This window comes from Xyrauchen texanus, chromosome 21 (genome assembly GCF_025860055.1).
Source record: "Xyrauchen texanus isolate HMW12.3.18 chromosome 21, RBS_HiC_50CHRs, whole genome shotgun sequence".
Taxonomy (NCBI): Eukaryota; Metazoa; Chordata; class Actinopteri; order Cypriniformes; family Catostomidae; genus Xyrauchen; species Xyrauchen texanus.
The window spans coordinates 17643603-17669812 of record NC_068296.1 but is presented as its reverse complement, the minus strand read 5'-3'; the positions used below and the strand labels follow the sequence as shown (position 1 = coordinate 17669812).

The window sequence follows — 26210 nt, the reverse complement described above, 5'->3', positions numbered from 1 at the left end:
TGCTTTTTGGAGCTTCAAAATTCTGGCCACCATTCACTTGAATTGAATGGACCGTCTGAGTTGAGATATTCTTCTAAAAATCTTTGTTTGTGTTCTGCAGAGGAAAGCAAACATCTGGGATGGCACGAGGGTGAGTAAATGATTAGAGAATTTTCATTTGTGGGTGAAATATCCCTTTACTGTTTATCCAATACTAATGTTTACATTTTTCAGGCACTAGAAATTAGAAATGTATTAGGCATTGACTGACTGATTACTTGCAGAAAGATGACAGCAATCACCAACGATCTAGCAAGGATCACAGATTTAACTTCTGCAGTGTAGAATAATAAACAATTTTGCATTTCCCAACTCATATTTCTCCCAGGTAAATGACCCCGCCACCCCATTTACCCAGGTGTTCATACAATATATGTTTTCTAATGAGTGGCCTTTTTGTGTTCGCTTATTGACAAAAAAATAACAAAAACAACAAAATTTTACACAATTTTATTTCAATTGCAATTATAGAATTTTAATTTTTTTTTTGCTTAATGCACTATTACATTTTGGATAAAAGTATACATAATAAGATTTGTGGTTGCATTTTGAAAAATAACTTTTTTGGAGGGGAGGTTTTCCAGTGACAAATGTTCACTAAAATCTCACCTCAGAATGATTGCAGTCTTTTCATTAGCATAATTTCAGGTACTCTTTAGCTATTTAAGTGTGAGTGTCAGTATGCTTACATAAGTACATTTATTTCTACTAGCAAGCAAAATTAATTTGATTTAGATGATGTACAAATATCAGTTACAGTTTAACTAGTTAACCCCACATAATCTGTCAAATATATATAAGTAAAAAAAAACAATTTTGTGAGATCATTTGAAAGAAAATCTCAGAGTATTTAAAGATGATTTGAGAACTGTTTAATGAATCATCTGAAAATAAAATCATATGTCTTCTTTGTCTTTGTTTACTTATTCTCTTTAGTTCTTTTCTTTGGGACGGTTTTAGAAGTGTTGGTGTATTTGTGTCGGTCATTCCTGTGTAGAGAAAGATAACAGCAACAGTTCATAGATAACAAAAATGCACTTTGTACAGTTCATGACCAGGTAATTCCCAAGTCGGTCAGAAAACATGGGTCACACACGGTTTAGAAGCATAAAAAGATTGCAGTAAAAATATACATCTACCATACTCTAGCCTATGAACTAACATCAAAGTGTTCGTTCATAGTAAACACTTCTCTAATTGTGCTTGCGTGCACTGATGTTATGAATCAAATGCTCTTTTTTTTGTATTTTATTTTTATTTTCTCCCCAATTTTGAATGCCCAATTCTCAATGCACTCTAAGGCCTCGTGGTGGCGTAGTGACTCACCTCAATCCGTTTGGCGGAGGACGAATCTCAGTTGCCTCCGTGTCTGAGACTGTCAATCCATGCATCTTATCACGTGGCTTGTTGAGCGCATTGGGAATTGGGCATTCCAAATTGGGGATGCCCATGCAGAGAATAGCGTAAAGCCTCCACACGCGCTATGACTCCGTGGCATCCACGCACAACTCACCATGTGCCCCACCGAGAGCGAACCATATTATAGCGACCACGAGGAGGTTACCCCATGTGACTCTACCCTCCCTAGCAACCAGGCCAATTTGGTTGCTAAGGAGACCTGACTTGAGTCACTCAGCACGCCCTGGATTCGAACTCATGACTCCGGGCGTGGTAGTCAGCATCTATCAAAGGCCACTATCAAACGCTCGGAGTCAGTTTGATGTTGCAACATTGCTGATAACCTTCTATACTAAAATACTACAAAACAGTGTCAGATAGGGTCGGGAAAGCAGCATGTACCTGCTCATCTTAACCTTGTTCCGACAGCCCTGTCCACCCTCCCAGTGGCTTGTGTGTGTCGCTCTGGTCATCATACTCCCACAGCCTACACATGGCTTAGCACTGCTGTATGGCTAGAGGGATAAAAACAAAACAAGAGGTTGATGGTTTTACAATAGGGTCCAAAGGTGTGAGATGACTAATTAAAGTGCTTTATTTTTCTAATTTAAAACAACGTTTTTATTATATTATCAGCACAACAATGAGTGAAAAGAAGAAACTAAATATTTATATGAATTTCTTAATATTTGGTACATTTTGCTTGATTGACTCCCAAAATTTGTGTAAAACCTGGTTATTTGTTATCACATTATCTGATTTGAGAATGTTTCAAAGTGTGCTACAGTGGAACCTGACATCAGTGTCACAGATTTGCTAATTTGATTAGTGATCAAGAAATAGTGCAGAATTTAAGGTCATAATGCTTCTTAAAACTTCACTTCCAGGATTAAATTAGAGGTGGTGTCAGACATTTGGACACCACTGCAAGTCAAGTATACAGAACCTAAAATGTTTATTCATTCTTATTACTGGATCATTCCAATTTGACCTGGCTTTTAAAATGTGGGTCACATCCTTTTTGTTTGACCCATTGGGGGGTAATATTCCCATTGGTTCAAAGAGTGTAAATACATAAAACCTGTCTAATTTCAATTTGTTTAAGGGAATTTAAGGTGTATTCAATCCTCATTCTGTCAGTCTGGGAAAGTAAGGGCAGCTGACCTGCTCTTTGGCACAATAACCACAGATCATTCTGGTGGCCAGCTCCATTAAATGGTCCTGATCCTCATCATGGCACTCATTGCATGGGTAAGCCCGACCACAGCAAGGGAATCTGGTGGGAGAAACCATCAATACAACAGAGCTTATCTAGAAATGAGCCAAGCACCCTTTGTAGGTCAAACAGTGAGATGACTTTGATGTGAGATGACAGGACAAAAACTAGACAAAGATTTTTTTATACAAAACAAACCTCTTAAAAGACCCAAATATTGTATGCCTGGAATGTATTCAAATTCAGTGGAACAAACTTGTTGTTACCAATAGTTACCTAAGCCACCGGTGACTTTGTTTGTAATGCTGGCAGGCACCTTTCTCGGGTAGAGGTTTCCCCTGCTGAACCATGGGGTCTCTATATCGTCTAGTGTATTGAGCAGCTCCTCCTGTAAATTAACACGTCACTTTAATGCATGACTAACTCTGAAACAACAGCAATAGTGTCAATGATAACTACACAGGATTTGTGAGAATATAGGACAAAGTTGAGACCTGTCTGATTTCTGGACACTGGCTGAATGTACTGAAAGCGTGTAGACTCCACAAAAATGCTGAGTTTGGTGTGACAATTTTGGCAGCTATGTTCCTTGTTTTGCCCATAGGTCAGATTCTAGAGAGAAAATGTGACAATTTCAAAGGTAGTGCCAGCTATCACTTTACATATCCAGAAACACTTACTGCAGATGATGCATGTTCTTCTGACATTATCAAATTATATTCTTTCATCTTATGATAAAAAGTATCTAGATGAACATTGTATATACACACGTTAGAATGCTTTTCACTGCATAGAATATAAAATGTAAAAAGTTATTACCGTAATTTCCGGATTATAAGCCGCAACTTTTTTCCCACGCTTTGAACCTCGCGGCTTATACAATGACGCGGCTAATATATGGATTTTTCCCGCTTTCAAATTTGATAAAAAATTTAAAAAAAAAACATTCTGTGACGTGCTCAGTTTTTTGGCGGCGTGAAGCTTTCATTAGACCAATGAAATTGCCGAACGGGTTAAGGTCAAAACAACTTTTTTTGTTTACTGTTTAGATTACATCGAGCGCGCTCAGACTTCCCATCATTCTGATTACGGTAGTAATTTTGTCACCCTCACCATGGCAAAGACATGGAGAAACGCATATGATGCTGCTTTCAAGTTGAAGGCGATTGATCTGGCTGTTGGAAAAGGAAATAGAGCTGCTGAACGGGAGCTTGGTCTTAATGAGTCGATGATAAGACGTTGGAAACAGCAGCGTGAGGAATTGACTCAGTGCAAAAAGACAACTAAATCTGAGGCTATTCAACTCCGACACCGAAGGAGATGACTTCAGTGGTTTCAGTGCACAGGACGAGGAAGATAGTGACCAATGACTTTATTGGTAGGCTACTGTTTACTGCAAATGTTTTATTACAAGCCGTGTGTCGCAGCGGGGCGTGGTCAAGCGCCGTCCGGGAGAGAAAAGCTGTAAGGGCGCTTACACCTGCGCTAAATTATGTCTAACACCGGTGTCTAATTTCAAGTGCCCTGCTTCACGTGTCCTTCTTGGGAAAACTGTCACACGGGCACCAGTGTGACAGTTTTCAGCAGGGCACTTGACGTTCCAGGTAAGGCTTAATGGCCACAGCAATGTTTACAATCAATTTTATAAAGTTTCTCAATTCTTCGTGTGTCAGTCTCTCAGCTCTGTGGCTGCTGCCTTTTTATGCCGCTCTCCCCATGCTTACTGAAATTAGACACCGGTGTTAGACATAATTTAGCTCAGGTGTAAGCGCCCTTGCCGCTTTTCTCTCCCGGACGGGCGCTTGACCACGCCCCGCTGCCACACCGTGTTTCCTTAAAGCCTGAGTAAAGTTCATTTGTTTCAATGTACCGGTAGGCACCTGCGGCTTATAGACAGGTGCGGCTTATTTATGTTCAAAATAATATTTTATTTAAAAATCAGTGGGTGCGGCTTATATTCAGGTGCGCTTAATAGTCCGGAAATTACGGTATGTGAATGTAATTGTCTCCCATATATCTTTCCCAGACCTGAATTGTGTCCTCCTTGTTGCAGTTAAGGCAACCAACACTGAACTCAGAGTCCTGCAGTACCAGGTCTACAGGCACAGCTGCGTTAAGGTCCAGATAGCCCAAAACATCACTGTAGTGGTGCAGCATACTGGGCCTGAAAGCAGCCCTGACCCCTGCTCCACATTTATCGCAATGAGCTGTGCAGGTCACACGCCCATTCAGGGTCAAATCAGCACTCACTTTACACCTACAGTACAGAGATGGGGGGTGGAGTACTTTGTGCTATTGTCTGAGAGCAGTTTGTTTTGCCCTGTTTACACCTGGTATAAACATCCAGCTTGGGTGATCCAATCACAAGTAGACAGCACTGAAAACATAATGGGGTCCAAACCACATCCAGAAGGGGTAAGAAATGCATGTGACCACATCACATTTATAGTGTAAAGGCCAAAGTATGAAATTTTTTTTTTCAGTGTGCCATATGGACTGTCCGCATCTGTGCACATCACCTGCAAATACACAATACTAAAGAGTGTCACAATGTAGTCGTAAGACTAGGGTAGAGGTAGACCGATATATATCGGTTTTACTGATTAATTTTTTTTCTGAGTTGTCTGCAAAAATCAATGCAGATGTTTTTTTTTTATTTATTATTCCTACGTGTTCCTCTGTGGTTAGCGCTGGAGGATTCTACAATATTCATATCAATATTCAATATTCAATTCTACAATATTCATATCAATATTCAATATTCGTATGTTTTATTATTTTGATTAGATAATCAAGTGTTTTAAAAAGAAAAATGTGACTATGGAAATGTCCCCTATTAGCACATACATTGTGTCTCCAATCTCCTGTGAATAACAATGGTAAATGGTCTGCACTTATATAGCGCTTTTTTTAACCTTAGAGGTTACCAAAGCACTTTACACTGTTTCCCAATCACCCATTCACACACACACTCATACACCAATGGTGGCAGAGCTGCCATGCAAGGCGCTAGCCTGCCATTGGGAGCAACTTGGGGTTCAGTGTCTTACCCAAGGACACTTCGGCATGTGGAGTTGTGTGGGCCGGGAATCAAACCACCAACCCTATGATTGGCAGCTGACCCGCTCTACCAACTGAGCCACAGCTGCCACCCAACAATATACCATTTTCATCAACCCTCATCTGGTGAAATACACACACACACACACACACACACACACTTTAAATGGACAGCTCACCCAAAAATGAAAATTTAATCACACTTATGCCATCCCTGATGTGCTTAAATTACTTTCTTTTGCAGAACACAAACAAATGATTATTAGAAGACTATTTAAGCTCTGTAGGTCCATACAATCGAGTTTTATGGATTACGCTTATGGTGCTTTTTGGACCTTCATATTTCTGGCCAACATTCACTTGCATTAAAAGGACCAACAGATCTGAAATATTCTTTTAAAAAAACTTTGTTTTCAGCAGAAGAAAGAAAGTTAGAAACATCTGGGATGACGAGTAAATGATAAGAGAATTTTCATTTTTGGGTGAACCATCCTTTTAATTTGGTGAATCTATAGGCTGTAAAAAGCTTAGTTTAGTTACTACTTAAATATAGAGCATTGTCATGCAGCCAAGTCTCTGTCTTTTCAAAAGTAAAGTTCCCGGCCTGTGCCAGGCTTGTTTATAATTAAAAGTTCCAGGTCAAATGCATAAATGTTATACTCCAATCACATTTTTTCTGATTATCATTGGGATTTAGGTTGATCAATAAACTATATATAAATAAAATCTGTGATTTTATTCATTTTGTAGCCATCTTCATTTTTATCTTTATCTTTGTAGCCTCTGTTGTTGTGCCCATCATAGTAAAGATTAAGTTTTTTTTTTTTTTTACAGTCAATAAATTCATTTTAAAAATGATTGACCGTTTAATTGGTAATTGGTCTTTTCCACCACCTTAGTTATCACATCAGTAAAATACTATTTAGGTATATGTTACTTTCTGTGTTCCGTTGTCTTGTGCACTGTCGAGCACTCAGCCTTACAAAGTAAACTCATTTGACTCAGAGCCCATCCGGACGTGCTCAACTCATGTGCACTACCACTGCATTGTGACATACTAATAGCACAGTACTGTGCATGCTGTGCTGATGATCAAGTCTGCATAACGTTCATACCGGCATGCAGAAAACCAAAGTATACTTTGGCCTGTAGTGTGTATGTTGCAAACGGGTCCATATGGTCAAATAAAGTAAACTTTGACAGGCTGAGTGCTCATCCTAATGAATCCAGGCAACAGCGAAGGCCTGAAGAGTTATATACGGCTTTAAAAAATAAACAAAAAAAGCAATCATATGATTGAAAAATCTGGAAAACCCATCAATATGCGGCACAAGACTTCGCAGCATATTCTCAGTATGCCTTAAATCAACATCATGTGAAGCACGTTCAGTTAATAAAGCCACTCGAAATGCCACATTTGTTGTGAAATTAAAATGCAAGAATATTGTGAGCAACAGTGTTCCAAAAGTTTTGTTCTTCTTTGACATGTTTGAGCTTTAGCAACATGCAGTAACACACTGACATTATAAGTGATATATGTTGCCATGAAATCAGAGATCCTTCGTTTGACAAAAGATGCATTTGTGACACTGTCTTAGCTGACCACTTGTGATCAGATCACCCAAGATGGATGTTAATACCAGGTGTAAATAGACCACAGTTCAGATACAGCATCATGGATTAACATTTAAAGACACATCCACAACTGTTGGAGTTTGCTAAGAACACAGGAAAAAGGACTGAAATTCACCTGCTGCACTGAAGGGACACTGCGATCTCTCTGGCCAGTACAGTAGCTGTTTGTTCTCCCAGTCTGAGCCCCATTAGTTTGATCTCAGTGCCTCTCCGTCGATCTCTGGTTTTAATGTTCTCTACCTGATGGTCACCTTCCTCTCCATCACTACCGAGAGCAGCAGCAGCCTCCTCCTCCTCCTCCTCCTCTTCTCCAGCATCATCATGCTCTTCTTCTTCCTCCTCCTCCTCCACATCTTCCCCTGAAGCCACAGTGAGTGACACTATACGCTCATGAGTGTCAGATTTTTTGGCTGAGCTCTTAAAAACTGTGACCTTGAGTTGCTCATAGGGGACGAACTGTATTCCAGCCCTCTCTAGGTCAATGTCTTTTTTCAACTGGGAAGAGATTTGAGAGTGATGATTAGTGCTTGTGATCGCTCTCTCTGATGAGAATATTCGTATACTTTTTAAGACCCCATAAAAGACAAAATTTTAGTTTTGTGGCTTTTAGTCTATGTCTATTGGCTTTGAAGCCATCTATTTGCTAGTGTTCTCCTAAAAGTTAACAAAAGGAGCTCTCAGTGGTTAGCACTGTGGCCTCACAGCAAGAAGGTCCTGGGTTCGAGTCCCGGCTCAACTAGGGCCTTTCTGTGTGGAGTTTGCATGTTCTCCCCATGTTTGCGTGGGTTTCCTCCGGTTTCCCCCACAATGGGAAACATGCAGATTAAGTGAATTGGAGACCTAAATTGCCCCGTATGTGTGTGAGTGAGAGAGTCCCCCAGCCACTGGGGGTTGCATCAGGAAGGGCATCCGGCGTAAAACTTCTGCCAATTCAAATATATATGCAGACTATCACTAAGCGGACCCAACACCTTCAGTACGCAGGACAAACGCTAGGACAGAGAGTCTTTCTTGTCCAGGAAAATGGACCAAATATATTCATGACTCATCTTGCACTTACTTGCTTTGTCCAATGAAATGCTCTCTAATAATGCTCTCTTCCCCTACTTCTACTTATACACTACTTCTGACTAGCGATAGCAAGTAGCAAATCATTTTCATGGCTGTAATGTAAACTAAAAGCTATTGACTGTTTAAAAAAAAAAGGGATGAGAACTGTAAAACTGTATTTGTCAAGCCATTTCATGGGGTCTTTAAAGTTGCACTCTGTTGTAACAGGTAAACCAAAGCATAATTATTTCTCATATTAATTTGAGAAACCCACCCCTAATATGAGTGCTCATATTAGGGGTGGGCGATATGAACAAATCTTATATTACAATATGAGTAATTTTATATCACGTTAACGATATATATCACGATATAGTACAAGTTTTCTGTAAAATCAATAAAAGTTGCTTTATATATTAAATACCATATTGCAATGCTTACTTTTGGAACTCCAGTCAGTTAATTAAATACTTTATAAACTAAAACTACTTCCTCTTTAATTGAAACAAGACAAGGTAAATAAATAAACTTGTTTTCAATAAACAACCTTACCAAAATGCTAAATATAACAGTATGCCACATTTCAGTTTAAAATGTTGCGGACCAATATTATTATTATTATCATTATTATAAACTTTGCTCAAGAAACTTAAGATCTTCACAAAGCAATGTAACAAAGAAAATAAAACATAGGTAAAAAAAAATAAACACTATTTGAAGAAAATAAATATCACTTCTTGCAAAAGAAATATAAATAATTTAATGATACATTAATGCAGAGTTCATCTTTTGGCTTTCATAATTTGCATTCTTCATTTTGAGATGGTAAAACAGATTGCTTGTATTATGAGTGATTATTATATATGGTAGTATGCAATTTCGAACTCAGCGCAAGTCTCATGTGAAGCCCTGCTCACTGATAGATGAGCCCACGCTGCGCACACGGATATTTACATATTGTGATATACAAGATATGGAAAAAAATCTATCAATTCTACCACTGGCAGGTGAAGTGAATAATATGTATTATCTCGTTACAATGGCACCTGCCAAGGGGTGGGATATATTAGGTAGCAAGTGAACAGTCAGTTCTTGAATTGTATGCGTTGGAAGCAGGAAAAAATGGGCAAGCGTAAGGATCTGAGCGACTTTGACAAGGGCCAATGCTGACCCCTGTCCACTGCCAAAAGCTCCTACAATGGGCACGTGAGCGTTAGAACTGGACCATGGAGCAATGGAAGAAGGTGGCCTTGTCTGATGAATCACATGTTCTTATAGATCATGTGGATGGCCGGACACGTGTGTGTCGTTTACCTGGGAAAAGAGATGGCAGCAGGATGCACCATGAGACGAAGGCAGGCCGGCAGAGGCAGTGTGATGGTCTGGGAAAACTTGGGTCCTGGCATTCATGTGGATGTTACTTTGACACGTACCACCTACCTAAAGATTGTTGCAGACCACTTATGCCCCTTCATGCAACTGTACCCCCTGATGGCAGTGGCCTCTTTCAGCAGGATAATGCGCTCTGCCACACTGCAAAAATTGTTCATGAATGGTTTGAGGAACATGTCAAAGTGTTTAAGGTGTTGATTTAGCCTCCAAATTCCCGAGATCTCAATCCGATTGTGCATCCATGGGATGTGCTGGACCAACAAGTCCGATCCATGAGGCCCCACCTCGCAACTTACAGGACTTAAAAGTATCTGCTGCTAACGTTTTGCTGTAAGATACCACAGAATACCTTCAGAGGTCTTGAGGAGTCCATGCCTCGACGGGTCAGAGTTTTTTTGGCGGCACGAGGGGGATCTACATGATATTATGCAGGTGGTTTTAATGTAGTGGCTGATTGGTATATATCGTCATATCGCCCAATCCTTGCTCATATTAGTTTGGGCTTAATTACTTTTGCATCTTTTATCAATCAATTAACAGATGACAGATAATTGAAGTTCTGATTAGGCATGAACCAACCAAAAAGACTGGAGGAAAGTAACAGTGTCCTGCAAAAGAAAAGGAAATTAATATGATCATATTAATTCAAACAACCTTGTCCAACCTCAGTCCACATGCGTGGATGTTGTATTTTATTTTTACTATACACTACGCGTAATTGAAATTATTTAAACTGACTGAATACTGTTCCCAAGACTCTAGACTTTCATTTAAGGGTTAAAATTCTGGTGCACTGAATCACATTACACAACAGAATGGCACTGATTTCCATGAAGTGCTTCTACAGGCACAGAGCCAACAAAAGTGCCCTTGGTAAGAAACCTCCTTACGTGTTTTTTACTGAAACTTGTATGGGTGTAAAGAGTTGTGTTTCTAGTTTTGTTTGATATGCCGCTTTAAAATTCATACATTTTTCACACATCAGCTCTGATAAACATGATATCCACATATGTGTATTGTGGGACATTATTCCCTCAAAAGTTTAGTAAATGAATTACTATATTCACGGTGCATTTTCATATTCAGAATCAATGGATTCATCCAAAAGCATTATATGGAGTTCAGATGAAAATAAGGTGCAAACTGTTCAGAGACCAGTGCATCCAATAGCTCTCTATGTAGCCAAGTGCATTCAATCCTAATATGCAACCAAAAGTTCAGTTTCAGGTTGCAGATGATGTTTGGACGACTCAACATGTTTGGCAGAAATGGGACAATGGAAATCAGTACATGGATTCAGAATTCATAATTTAATTTCAACATGGTTGGCAGGGATTGGATGATGCTGGACATTAAATCAGAATTATGCTAATTTCAGATGTAATCTGTCTCAAAAACATGAATAACCAGCACTCCTGGAAACATAATAAACAATTTGCTCAAATTAAAAAAATCTCGACTTTCTATAGCTTGGTATTATTTAAAATTTCATAACTTAGTCCAGCTGTCCACATATGCAGAAATCAGTTTTTAGAAAAACTATTTGCTCTAGAATGTTTAGATTGTTTGCTTGTTTATTAGGTGCTATTGGCTAAAAATCAAAAAGGTTAATGGAAAATGCACAGAGCAGTCACAATTGGTTCTCAGGAGGTTAATCAGATCTGGCAAATCCATACATAGGTTACATACCAAAGTACATCTTTATACTCTCAGTTGAGCTCATAAAAGATGTCTCACCTGTCTGGCTCCATCAGTGAAAAGTTTCTCCATGCTACGGTCCAGCCAACGCAAGTATGGCCTGAACAGCAACTCAACTCTGCCCATCAGCTGATTAGTGGCATGTTTGGCCTTTAACCATTCTTCTGAGACTTTCTGAACATGTCTGCATTCACACATCATAAAATAATACAGTCCTTTGGTTTGAAAAAACAAGATTTGAATGGATTTACATTTTGGGGTAAACAATACCATTCGATTTCTATACAATATCCCAATCAATCGAACCAAAACCAGCTCCAGTTTTTCTCACCTCCCCATGAGTGATGGTAAGTCCTGGTCCTCTGGGACATCCACAGTGAATACCTATGTGATACATTAGCATAAATATTTTAAATGGGGCAGATTAGTAAGTATTAACATTATATATAAGTATAATTTCATTATACATGCACACCTCTTGAGGATATTTCTCAGGAAAGCTGACCATGAGGTCAATTTCATTTAGGTCAAAAGGCTGAAAAAAAAAACAAAAAAACAATAATCATAACAAAACTACTTATAGTTCTCGTTGGATCAAATTTTCTCATCTGTACATTCGATATACAGGGCAATTCTGTTGCAATTACAGTGCATTACAATATATGTGTATCTATGTAAAAAGATTCAACTTATATCAGTGTATGACTCCCAAAACATACAGATAACAAAACAGAACTAAATAGATCAGCAAACTGTTGCTCCACCAAATAAATCTGAACATGAACAAAAATCAGCTACATGCACACACTGCCATTACTCTAATCTACAAAATACGTTATTCACCCAGTCGGGGTCAGTGGACTGCACTGTGACTCTGTAGTAGGTTAACTGGCCGTCTTCTCTCTCCTGGACTATGAGCTTGTCTTTGGGGAATCTTTTCATCAATTGAGCGATTTCTGTGGCTCTTAGCTGCTTGCAGACTTCTTCAGTAAGATCAGCCAGCTTGGCCTGCTCTTGAGTTTTAGGAGGACGTGTGGCCGGAGCAAAGGGCCTAAAGCTGCTCCTCTCTCTCGGGCCATGAGGCTGGTCCTCCAAAGGTGGTAATTGCTGGGGGTGCCAGAAGCGACAGCGGTTCTCCATAGCACAGAACCCCGAAAGGAAGTAGCGGCAGGGTCTTCTAGATCTCTCTTGCTTCACAGGAGCAGGTTTGTGGCTGGATGGGGGTGGATTCTCTTCTTTACCAGCGTGGCCACTTTCACTTGACTGCTGCTGAGGTTCTGGTGGGTGGCCAACCGCATTTTCTTCCTTTTCTTTGGGTTCCGTTTTTGGATCGGAGCTGTTCTCTATCTCTTTCTGTGCATTTGTGGCTGCAGCTCTCTGGTGAAGAAAGCGGCACTTCTTCCCGTAATAGCATCGTCTGCCCTGACAGTAGAAACGGCACAATTGCTGCACCTGACCAGCCTTCTGTGTAGTTTCTTTATTGTTTTTCTCTTCATGGCCTGTGTTTTCCTTTTCAGTTTCTGTTGACAAGGACAAAGAGGCTGTTTCACCCTCAGGACCCAATGACTGTAAAATAAAACAATGACTGTTAGAATGTCTGTTATGTGATGTTATATGCAACATGCAATTTTGGCATTGAGGGCATGGAGAACCTTCACATTGCCATTAAAAAGGAATGTTCAGATTGAATGCATTTAGTCAACCTTGGCAAATGGCTGCCATTGAGAGCCTTAAAGGAACAGTTTACCCAAAAATTCTCTCATCACTTACTTTCAATACATCCCAGATGTGTGTGACTTTATTTCTTCTTTTGAACACAAACAACATTTTTTAGAAGAATAACTCAGCTCTGTAGGTCCATACAATGCAAGTCAACAGGGTCCAAAACTTTGAAGGTTCAAAAAGCACAAAAGCAGCATAAAAGTAATCCATACAATTCCAGTGGTTAAATCCATATCTTTAGAAGCGATATGATTTGTGAGAAATAATCAATATTTCAGTAATTTTTTACTTTAAATCTCCTCTTTCAAACAGCCCTCCTAAGTGCTCTTCTCTCATTAGATTTCTTCTTTTTTTGTTTTTTTGCAATTCACATTCTTCATGCATATCACCACCTACTGTCTAGGGAGGAGAATAAATAGTAAAAAAGGACTTAAATATGTCTCACACACACCTATCATATCACTTCAGAAGACATGGGGTGCTTCTCATTTCTTTTCTCACTCTGTCTTACAACCTGCGAACCTGAAACCGATAAAAGTATGTAGTCATGAAGGATAAATGCACCGTGATGAGGTGAGGATCGAGGACAGTGGAAGCTTTCTGAGGACGTTTGAGCAAGGAAGCAAAGGTGCATCCTATACAGAGGACGTTTTAGTCGAAGCACCTGGTGTAAACATAAATTCTTCTCCCCCTTCACATCTGACACATCTCATGTTTCACCTTTTCAGCTTAAAGGTGCTGTAAGCCATTTTACTAACATGAGAATGAGCCGTTGGATTAGCCATGCCCCCCATTTCCAAAAAGATACCAAATGAGCTACGGACATGATGCAGAAACTGTTATTTAAAACAACAGCAGCAAAATAGCACCCTCAACTGACAATTGTCATGAACAAAATGGCTTAAAAATGGCAATAAGTCACAGTAATTCACTGCAACTACAACACTATGAGAATGTGCAAAATAATTGACAGGTCAAAAGCATCACTGCCCATGGCCCAAGGACACATTTTTGCTTGCTGCTTACAGAGTCAAGAGCTGTCACAGAGACAGGTGAGATATCTTACAACACCTATTTCAGTAATACCTCTCAGGGAGTAGAAACATTTTTCAATGTAGAAAATGCTTACAGCACCTTTAAGTAATTGTCACATACTTAAACAGTGCAGTTTGAATTATTAGGATTTATTATGAATGTGCTAAAAAATTATGTTTCAATAACTTAACAGCAAGTGCTCTGAGGTAACAGAGCTGCGAAGAGACAGTGCTTTGAAGTGGAGCTTGAGTGAGCAGGACATTCAAATGTACAAATCTGTCTTGCTTCGATTCCACCGTCCTTGCGTTCCTTCCTTGCATCCTTTCCACTATTACTAAGGAGGAGTTAGGAAGCAAGGAACAGAAACAGAAATGCTGGATTCGTAGATTAATTTTATGCTGCCTTAATGTGCTTTTTTGAGCTTCAAAGTTTTGGACCCTGTTGGCTTGCATTGTATGCTGAAATATTCTTTTAAAATCTTCGTTTGTGTTCAGAAGAAAAAAGTAAGTCATACGCATCTGGGATGGCATGAGGGTGAGTAAATGATGAAAGAATTTTCATTATTTCTTTATCAGAGAAATCCTAATTTATGATAATTGAGGCCACAATGGTGACCAGTTTGTTACCAAATGTTATGCACTTCGTAAAATTATTTTCACATAAAGCTCAGCCAAAGCACGCCCACTGGAGGAAGGATATGTAATTATTCTAAACCTTGCAACAAAATAACACGAGTGTACTTAAATGTATAACATTTGTTTAAGCAGCTGGGTTGTGCTTTAGTGAGGGGTCAAGAGGTGTACTATAACGAAATGTATTCTAGTAAAAAAAAATAGGGCCTTAATGAGGCATTTTCATAATTTGCTAAAACATATAGGTTTAAAGTTTAGTTTGGTTTTGTCAAATAAATGCGACACATTGTACCATGAAGTACCACGGATTACCCTGTTAACATGCATGTAAATCTACTTAACAGGAGGTGTTTTCATAACACTCAAATAACCGAACTATGAACTAATTTAGACCAGGAAGTGCTTTCATAGCAATGTAATGGTGAATTATAGCACAAACAAATAAACAAAAATTACTGATGGGATTAAATGAATTTAATGGATGTCACCTAATACAGAGGCTCGCCACTAACCTGTACCACACTCGTACTTTCTGACTCCATAAGATCGGATACCACCTTGTTGTCAGTGTATATTTGTCAACTGCTATCGCTGTGTGGCAATGACAGCGCTAACTTGTGATGCTAACATAAACATAAGTTTCGAAGATGCACTAGAACAAACAGATTCCCCTCCTCTAAGAGGCGCTGTGCTGGCTCAGAAAGCGGAATCACCCTTTGAGCCGCGTTCAAATCTCAGAACTTTTTTAGATTTACTGCAGACATTTGCATATTAAAATTATAATTTTTTAAAGCTAGTAATTTCAAAGCATTGAAGCCTGAAATAAAAATCAAATTTCGCGTCTGCAAACCTTTATAATTTTTTTTTATATTGTTGTGAATATCTACTACTGTTATTGGTCAAGCCTGACCAGCGCAGAGAAGAGTAACAGGTACCACGTGACAATCCGTCTCCGTGTGACGTTTCAGTGGCAGATTAAATAATAATTTACTCATGAAAATGATACTGAGAAACTATAAACACCATTGAATTGAAAATAAACTAGTGAAGAGTTTAAGAGGAGATATGTTGTTTAGAGCCATCACGTCTAGCTACGAATTTACAAAAAGTTAGGCGAGTCATATGGGTATTGCTATCCATATATGGATAGCAATACCCGATCAGAAAAATCAGTAATATTCATGAGGAAAGCGCTATCTGATTGGTCGAAGAAACTATCATCCAAATCTAATCTTTTACAAAACTTAATATATACAAATGTAATGTAACAAATAATGTAGTGCTTTACAAAAAAAATTGGAATGACTGCCATACTAAGTTTGGGAAATCCGTTGACCAATTAAAGACAATCTCTGGGCCACTAGACCCGCCCAATTTATTCATGCCTGTTTCTCGCTAATCACCATTCTACCTACAAGCTTAATTTATATGAGTGGATTTGACGTCGACGTCCTCTTTCGTTATGGAGTGGAATGACAACTGGACATGCCCAGTCATGTTCAAGGACTGAGCAATAAATCCATTTTGAAATATTTCGCAAACATATGTTTGAATCATACAAAGAAGAATAATGTTAACAAAGTTTTCATCGCAGCCTACATCTTTCACATAACACCTCAGACACAAAAGGGATAATGGTATCAATATTTAATTACAAATTCATTAGATACAAGGTACCTGAGCCACTTGAAACACCCAGTACAGAGCTAAAGTATTCTCTTAGTGTTTAATTTGCTGCTATATAAGAATAGAAGTTTACTTATATATTGAAAATGATCCCAATGCACGTGTTTGAAATGGTATGGGAGAGCTACCAGGAAAGAGACTCAGTTTTGCAGCCTGTGTGGGACTACCTGCGGCTCATCCACTATGACACTCTTCGATCACCTCTCTTTCCTGTGATTCTAACCGTGGCATCATACTTCGTTCTTTGCCTACCCTACCTAGTCTGCGACATCATACCGGTATAAAATCCAGCCTGGCAAGATGCCCACAACTGCAATGCTCCTACACTGCATTGGAGTTACCCTCTATAATCATTTCCTTCTAGTGATCCCAGCTGCAGTAGCTCAGTGGATGTGGAGACCTCCCATTGCCCTGCCTGAACAAGCACCTACATTACTTGAACTTCTAAGTGGAGTGGCTGGAAACCTGCTCCTCTTCGACTTTCAGTACTTCATTTGGCACTTTTTGCATCACAGGAACCGCTGGCTGTATGTCACATTTCATGCCATTCACCACAATTACTCTGCCCCCTTTGCTCTGGCCACACAGTGCCTTGGGGGATGGGAGTTGGTCACAGTGGGTTTCTGGACCACACTCAACCCAGTTTTACTGAGGTGTCATCTGCTCACCACCTGGATGTTCATGGTGGTCCATGTGTATGTATCAGTGGCAGAGCCGGATTATCCATAAGGGCACTTGGGCCAGTGCCCAGGGGCACCAACCATTCACAACCACTAGGGGGGCACCACATGACACAAGCTTTAAAAATATTTTTCGTAAATTGTTATATTATTAACTTGAAATTCTTGAAAGACCATACATAACTTGTTTATGAACACTAATTTAACAATAATAATAATAATAAATAATAAATAAATGAAGATTACATGACCACTATCACTCCCCCCCTCCTCAATCTGTCAGAGTTGAGTTGGTCCACAACAAGTACGTGCAAATGCGTCATTTTTTTAACAGCTACAGAAAATGAATCAAAATCCAAAATGGACAGACGGCAATTGAGTGGTTTCGCAAAAAGAAGATTAAAGAAAGAGAAGGACGCTAGACGTTTAACTACAACAAAAAATGTTCCAGGGAACGACAATTTTTTTGTTAGATCACTAGTTTTTTGGGAGAACACTGGAATTGCAGTCACCAGCAGCGCTAAGTCTGACACCGCCGGCTCTGCTAGCGGGGGAGATGCAGCAGCTGCTAATGTTAGTCAGGGCGTCGGCGATGACCGCCAGGCTGAATGAGGATATTCTCCTTGTCCTTGGGGAGACAGGAGCGAGGAAGACTCGGGTGAGGAAGAGGACATTAATGAAGGTAAATATTAGGGGTGGGACGGTACATGTAAGTTATTCGTATTGAACCGAAACTGTACGGGCGTCACGTCTCGGTGCACGAATTTACACGGAGAATACACGGTATAAAAAGAAATAAAACTAAATAGCGATACATATCGCTCTATTTCGCATAATGAACAGTCTGATCAAGATTGCAATGCTGGAGTGTGTGTGTGTGTGTGTGTGTGTGTGTGTGTGTGTGTGTGTGACGTGAGAGAGAGAGAGCCGTGGGCGTGATCAAACATAAAAACATACTCCGTCATTTTGTTCATACAGGACATCATTCAAACTGCAAAGTGTTTACTTATATTCGTGTACACTCGCAATAAAACACAACAAAGTGCTTTTGTCACACTCTAAACTCTTGTCAAACTGTAACCTACAACTGTCACCCAACAAAACACACACACACACAAATCTGTTTATTTTTAAGTTACACATTCTACATTGATTAAAAATCAAATGTGTTTTAATGGTAGTATTAATAAATTGAGACATCTGAATATAGTGCTCACTGCTCATATGCCAACATGTAGTTGGACAAGTTAGGAAATTACATTTGAGAAATCACCTTGATTATGTCTTGTCTGATTGGGGGGGGGGGCTTTTGAGGTATAGTGCCCAGGGGCACCACACTGTCTTGATACGGCCCTGATCAGTGGAGGACCATTGTGGATATGATTTCCCTGGTCCACATCCCGTCTGATCCCATTTGGTGTTTACGGAGGTCCGAGCAAGCATGATGTCCACCACCAAAAACCAAATAACAACTTTGCACCCCATTTTAGTCACTGGGATAAACTGTTTGGGACTCATGCTGATTTTAGTTTTGTTAAAACAGAGTCTTGAAACAGCATGCATTAAAATATTGCATGTTTGATCTTTAAACTACATACTGATGCACTTTAATCAACCCCAGTCCATGGTACAGGATGTATGGATCTTTTTCATATTATAAATCCATGTGGAAAAATGTGAGAAGGGAAAACCCCACAACTCTAGTGTGTAAAATAAAGAAGCTTTTTGGTTGTGTGAACTACAAATCCTGTAGATTGCACTGCACTTATGTCAGTGCCAATGTAGATTTCTCTGTCTGTCATTCTTTGGATGTTACAAGTGGAAATTTCAATATTTAAACCTGTTTAACAATTCAAGTGTGTTGTTTATGTCATGGGACAGTTGGCCATGCGAACCTACAGTCTTTTGAACTTTAACTTTGTGTTATGCATGTACCACCATAGATTGTGCACGTCAGTTCACTAACAGCAGGTGAAAGGAGATCACTTTGTTAATTTCTTTGTGTAACAATCTTGCACACACATTTTGCATGAGCGTTTGTATTATAAATTTGTCTCCCAAATTGGATATAGAGATAATAAACAGGGAAAAAAGTGGAGGAAAGTAAAACACCATCGACCATGAGATCTGAAAATCCTCTGAAAAGCATAAAAAAAGACAATCCACATACCACTAGTCTCTGTTTCAAAACCTAGTGAGCTTCCTTCGGAGGCAGCATTTTAAGACATTATAGGTACACTTCAGACGTGAAGGCTGTTCTAAAAGGTAGGTATCTTAATTAGATAGATATTTCATTTTGGCCAATCGGATATAGCTGCAGGCTGAGCTTCAAAAAAGAGTGGGATCTCCAAACTGCCTGCAAAGATATAGGGAGCCCCTAACCAAACCCTTTCCCCAACCCAAACTGTGTGTGGAAGTGACAATCCTTTTGATGTGGGCGCAAACCTCTTTTGGAGATCCCATCCCCATTTGGAAATCTTTGGCCTGCAGCTATACATACTTGGAAATCGAAGGTAGCTGTTACGGTATGTAATGAATCATGGCTGTTGTCCTCGTGCTGTTCTGTTGACAATACAGTTGTAGAGCTGCACTTGCATGTCTGACTCTTCTTTATGTTATACCTATGTGTTATACAGCTGCATAAACATGGGGTCAGAAGATACCTAACGCGTTCGTTCTTGAGTTCACGCTGTAACTGCTGATTTCGACCATTTCTTCGATTATGGACGCTGATAATGCTGCGGCCGCGCCTCGCCCGTCTAGCGGCGTACCAGCCCACATCGCGGCTAACATACCTCCGCCGTCACCGATGAACATGAACGGAGACTGGAGCGCTAACTGGGACTTATTCAGAGCAGAGTTTGAGGATTATGCGCTGGTCACAGGCCTGGCTGACAAGACCAGGGAGGTCCAAGCTGTCACGTTGAGAAGTGTGATGGGATCCGAATGCAGACATGTTTACCGGCACAATTTTAATCTCACAGACGCGCAACAGAGAGACATTGAAACCATCCTAGATGCATTGGACGGATACTTCAAGCCTGCCAGAAATGTCATTTATGAGAGGTATGTGTTCGGCTGTTGTAAACAGGAGGAAGGGGAATCCATAGACAATTATGTGACCAGATTGAGAGAAAAAGCTGCAACTTGTGATTATGGTGGATTGAAGGATGAAATGATTTGTGACAAAATCGTACTGGGCATTACAAATGAAGGGACCAGACGCAGGTTGTTAAGTGAAAAAAAATTAACACTGCTCACAGCCATTGAGATGTGTCGCACAGCTGAACAGACCGCTATGCATATGAGAGCGATGGATACCGCGTGCATGCCGCCAGCCGAAACGGTTCACGCTGTTGCTAGGAAACCTTTCAAGCCTAACCAGCGGAAGCAGAGTAATTCACCAAGACTCTTAGACACAAGCAAGCCATGCCGATACTGTGGTAATGTGCATTCAAGTGGCAGGGATCATTGTCCAGCATACGGCAAAACATGCAGACTCTGTGGAACTGACAATCACTTTGCGAAAGTATGTCTTAAAAGCAAAAGCAGAACTACAGAGGGGAAGCTCCACTGCATTGAATATTCCACGGAGGAGCCGGTTGGGGACAGTGATGATGATATTTACACAATTGAGTCTATTAGCACGGTGCACATGAAAGGGAAGAAATGGTTTGTTTCCCTGCGATTACATGGCAAGTCATTGCGTTGTCAGTTAGATTCAGGGGCAACATGCAATGTGATGAGCTACAAGGATAAAGTGAAGGTGGCACCGCACACACCACTCCGCCCCAGTAACGTCAAATTACGGCTGTACTCAGGCGAGTCGCTGGAGTCTGTGGGTGTTTTTGACACAGAATGTTTGGTCAAAGGAGAGAGATACCAAATGTCATTTGAGATAGTACAAACAAATCAAAGTCCGCTTCTCTCAGGATCTATTTGTGAACAGCTAGGCCTGATGCAGTTCACAATCCCAGATGACGTGCTCAAAATGGAACATGAACGGTGTTACCCTCTGACTAAGGAACAGTTAATTGACACATACAGTGATGTGTTCAACTTGCCTGTGGAATCTCTGCCCGGTGAGGTCCACTTTGAGCTGGATACCAGTGTTAAACCGGTACAGTGTGCCCCCCGGTATGTTCCAATCACTATGAAAGCAGCCGTCAAAGCCCAACTGGATGCGTATCAGGCAGAGGGTCATATTGCAGATGTTACAGAGCCAACAGATTGGATTAGCTACATGGTGATTGTAAAAAAACCAGACAAGCTGAGGATTTGTTTGGACCCAAAGTTCCTGAACAAAGCTCTGAAACGCTCTCATTATATAATGCCAACTCTGGAGGATGTGCTATACAAACTGCCTAAAGCAAGGATCTTCACCTTGGTTGATGCCAAACATGCATTCTTACAGTGCAAGCTGGACCAAGAGAGCAGGTTCATGACCACGTTCTGGACCCCATGGGGCAGGAAACGTTGGCTAAAGCTCCCATTTGGTGTTTCAGTGGCACCTGAGGTGTATCAGCGGAAACAGCATGAACTGTTAACAGGTTTAAAGGGAATTGAGCCCATCGCTGACGATATTCTTGTTGTTGGCTGCGGTGACACAGACCAGCAAGCTGAAAGTGATCATGATCTTAAGCTTCGGGCCCTGTTGGAGCGTTGCAGAGAGGTCAAGCTACGACTTTGCTTAAAAAAATTGCAATTCAAGGTCCCCGAAGTGAAGTTCCACGGTCATATCCTTTCATTCACAGGCTTGAAGCCCGACCAAGAGAAGGTGAGGGCTATCATTTACATGCCCAACCCCACAGATGCCAAAGGTGTACAGCGTCTCATTGGCTTTGCTAATTATTTAGCCAAGTTTATGCCCCACTTGTCGACTGTTTGCGAGCCACTTTGACGTTTGCTTGACAAAAACACACCATGGCACTGGCTACCCAAACATGACGATGCAGTTCGCAAGCTCAAATCCATGGCCACATCGATGCCTGTGCTGCGCTATTATGATGTTACTAAGCCTATCACAGTACAAAGTGACTCCAGCCAAAGTGGTCTTGGGTGCTGTCTTATGCAAGAAGGAAGGCCTGTCGCCTCCGCTTCAAGAGCCCTCACTCCCACAGAAAAAAATTACGCTCAAATCGAGAAAGAGTGTCTCAGTATCGTCTTCGCTTGCCAAAAATTTCACCATTACTTGTACGGCCGAGAGTTGGTCACAGCAGAGACTGACCACAAACCCTTGATCACTATATTCTGCAAACCACTTCTCAGTGCACCCAAGCGACTTCAGAGCATGCTCATGACACTTCAAAACTACAGTCTCAAGGTTGTCTACAAGCCGGGGTCTAAAATGTTCCTCAGTGACATGTTGAGCAGGGCAGCTGCTGTCTGTACAGGCAAGGGAGCAGTTTACCAGCGGCATGCCATATGCCATCTGCAGAAAGAGCAAGAGTATGTACAACTCATCAACCAAGCAGAATACTTGAATGTGACGGACCAGCGGCTGAAGACAATCAGGGAGCATACTGAAAGGGATGATGCACTACAGGCCCTTAAGGCCACAGTCCTTGCAGGCTGGCCTGATGAGAAAGAAAAAACAACACACATCATCCGAGAATTCTGGCCTTATCGAGATGAAATTAGTGGGCAAGATGGTATTTTGTACCGTGGACAGAAAGTTATTATCCCCAAGTCACTACGTCCAGAGATGCTCAAGCGCATACATTCAAGCCATATAGGAGGTGACGCATGTTATCGTCAAGCCTGTGACACACTGTATTGGCCTAGTATGCAAGCAGAAATCAAAGACTTTGTGAGCAATTGCTCGACTTGCAAGGAATTTGCGCACAACCAACAGAAGGAAACCATGCTATCTCATGCCATCCCCGGCAGACCATGGCAGATCATCAGCATGGACTTCTTTAGTCACCGGCAAAAGGACTATCTTCTAATTATGGATCATTACTCAGATTTTTGGGAGATTGAACTGCTTACTGATCTATCTGTTGAAACGGTCCAAGCGCTGCAAGGCTCAGTTTGCTCGACATGGTCAGCCAGATAGAGTGATCACAGATAATGGCCCTCAGTTTGGTGCTCTGTTTAAGCGTTTTGCCTCCAGCTGGGAATTTGAGCATGTCACTTCTTCACCAAGACATCCTAAATCAAATGGAAAGGCTGAGTCAGCCGTCAAGATTGCTAAGAACCTTCTGCGCAAAGCTATGCACGACAGAACTGACCCTTGGAAAGCAATCCTTCATTGGAGACACACCCCTGCTGAAGACATGGACAGTAGCCCTGCACAAAGGTTAATGTCGCGGAGACTGAAAACGTCTCTTCCAGTAACAAACAAGCTTCTAGAGCCATGTGTTGTAACTGGGGTTGTGGAGCGGCTTCACCACTGAAAGCAGTTGGCAAAATCCTATTATGATAGGTCAGCTCGTGATCTGCCAGAGCTAAACATAGGAGAGAGGATCCGCATGAAGCCCCTTCCAGGGCAAAACCCTGCGCTATGGAGGGTCGGCACCTGCCTTCAGAAAGTGGCACCACGCTCTTATCTTGTGAATGTGGGTGGATCCCTATATAGACGAAACCGAGTGCACCTAAGAACGGCAGAGTCTACCACCACACAAGCATTGGACAGTACTGTACCCGAACTGCCTCTTATGCTGGAAGGGAGTGTTGCAGAGGCCCTTTCATCTGCTGACTCGCCTCCTACGAAGCCCATGCCACAGGCTTCACTTGGCCCTGTCAAACCCTCATCATCAGATGGTCGCACTTACACTAGGGCTGGCCGATTGTCCAAGCCACCCAAGAGGCTTGATTTGTAATAAGTTAGAAATGCTGCTGTGGCAGTTTTGGAAAGGAAAAGAACAGTTAATGTAACAAGGACTCTATAGTCATGGCATTAGTGCCTAATTTGAAATTTATTGCAGTTGCTTTAAAGGTTATGTTGCCTAAAGTTTATATAGTATTTTGTTCTTACTTACTTCTTATTTTAGAAGGGGATTCTTTAGTTCATATTTGTAAAGGGGTATGTTACGGTATGTAATGAATCATGGGATCGGCAGTCGATTGCTTTTGGCTGTTGTCCTCGCGCTGTTCTGTTGACAATACAGTTGTAGAGCTGCACTTGCATGTCTGACTCTTCTTTATGTTATACCTATGTGTTATACAGCTGCATAAACAGTAGCCTCGTATGTATCAGGGGTCAGCAACCTTTTTGACACAGAGTGCTTTTTATCTTCCTGGTCAATGGCTGTGCCATAAATGTTTTTTATATTATGTCAAAAAAATTCTATGCTATGAGTGGTAATCATAGCATGCAAGCCACAGCGAGAAAGTAGCAGTCTATTTTATTTTTATGAAGTTTTTCACACCTGCCTTACAATCTACATTTGATGTAGCCTAATCCTTCCTCATGCAGCATGTTTCCATCAGCTGAATGGGAGACTAAACACTATTAAAGTGTGACCAGACTCACGCTGCGTGTGCAAGCCATTCACGCAACACAAGCCGATCAAGTATTTAGCCCTTTTCGGTGAATCGCACCTGCAAAATCCTAAAACTTTACTACCAGGTTTCATTTCTATTTTGAATAGACTTGAAAAAATTCTTAATGACCAAGAGGTGTTTTCCTTATTGGCTAGTTGATTTTACGAACGTTCCATGATTGTCAGACGTCACTGGTGGGCGATGGTATTTCCGGTCTAACGCTACGTTAGGTTCATCGATGACGCCGGTAACTGTCAGGTAAGACTAGGACCAGATAAACATGGCTTTCTACACCAGATCCCTTCAACATCTGCCAAGGATAACGATAAATGACGTACACCGAATAATTCAAGCGTCATCATCGGCTCCCAAGAGCAAGAGGGAAAAGGGTTTCAAGATGTACGTCTCTTCATTCATTGACAATTATGAAGGTAAGTTATGCTATGTCTTTAGCTAGCTGTAGCCCTAACGTTAGCGATGATGCTAGGTGACGTTAGGCTAGAAAGTAACCTTTACAAAATACTTATTAAACGATTAATTTTAGTTGTTGGTCACATGTGGTTTATTATATGTTCATTTTACTATCTGACATTGAATAAATGTATGGGCGTTTCTTCAACAAGGGGCACTTTTAGGCTTGTGAAGTTGAATAAAAAAACTTGTTCAAAAGTCACGTAACACCGTCTCATAAGTTTAAATTATTTGTCTAGTTTTAAGGTCTGTAAGAGGACAAACTTAGATTACAAGAGAAGTTATGAGACTGTGTTAGTCTCATAACTAAGAATGAGTTATTCTGTTTTTAGATAACAGCAGTGAAATGTCATTTCCACCACATCTCAATGCTGTTATTTAAAAACAGAATAACTTATGTCAGTCAAGAATTGTCTAGGATCATTTTTGTAACTAGTTTTATCAGTTTTTCCACAATGTACAATAATTATACATTTGTCAATGAGATAAATTAACTGCCCTAAGGACCAAACGGTGAACAGTACACCTGTCACACTCTGAAATGTAATACTGGTTTGGGCAAGAGCTTATTAGAAAATAAATGACTTGCATTTTTATATTAAGTAGAGCATGATCTCAGTAAATTGTGGATACATTTTTAATGTGTGATGAGAACTTTTTAAATATTTTTTAAAGATGAGGGTGGTGATGGAAATTACAATGAATTAACGTGAATGTAGAGAAACAGTGGAGATGTTTATTAGAAAAACAATTAAACTCATCACACTCAGTAAACTCAATTCACAAAGCCATTAAACATAACCACAACTGTTTTTAGTGTAGTGCTGAGTTTGATGTATACAACTGATTTGTCTCACAGATGAGCGGTTACAGTGCGTGTAAATAACTGACACAACTTATGGCAAGGCAAAAATATAAGCAATAAATGATGCAACAAAATTGAAATTTTCATTCATCTAAATGAAATCAATTAATATAAAAGTATAATTTAGAAATAAAAATAATATT

The 26210-nt window shown here is 40.4% G+C and overlaps 2 protein-coding genes across 2 annotated transcripts; one reads left to right on the top strand and one right to left on the bottom strand.

Moving 5' to 3' along the window:
- Positions 1 to 490: 490 nt before the first annotated feature.
- si:dkey-24l11.2 (uncharacterized protein LOC100034462 homolog) lies at positions 491 to 15538 on the bottom strand. Its single transcript, XM_052152613.1, has 12 exons — positions 15390 to 15538; positions 12332 to 13054; positions 11964 to 12023; positions 11820 to 11872; positions 11528 to 11672; positions 7464 to 7843; positions 4682 to 4910; positions 3148 to 3265; positions 2930 to 3041; positions 2602 to 2713; positions 1840 to 1952; positions 491 to 1028 (listed from the first exon to the last, which is right to left on the bottom strand). The coding sequence occupies exons 1-12, from the start codon at positions 15417 to 15419 to the stop codon at positions 959 to 961; spliced, it is 2145 nt and encodes a 714-aa protein (XP_052008573.1). The 5' UTR covers positions 15420 to 15538; the 3' UTR covers positions 491 to 958.
- A 1111-nt stretch (positions 15539 to 16649) lies between these two features.
- On the top strand, positions 16650 to 18794 carry LOC127661319 (cholesterol 25-hydroxylase-like protein 1, member 2). The gene is given in 4 exon segments (XM_052151942.1): positions 16650 to 16834; positions 16836 to 17262; positions 18610 to 18622; positions 18625 to 18794. Coding segments are annotated over 4 exon segments (795 nt in total).
- The last annotated feature ends 7416 nt before the right edge of the window (positions 18795 to 26210 follow it).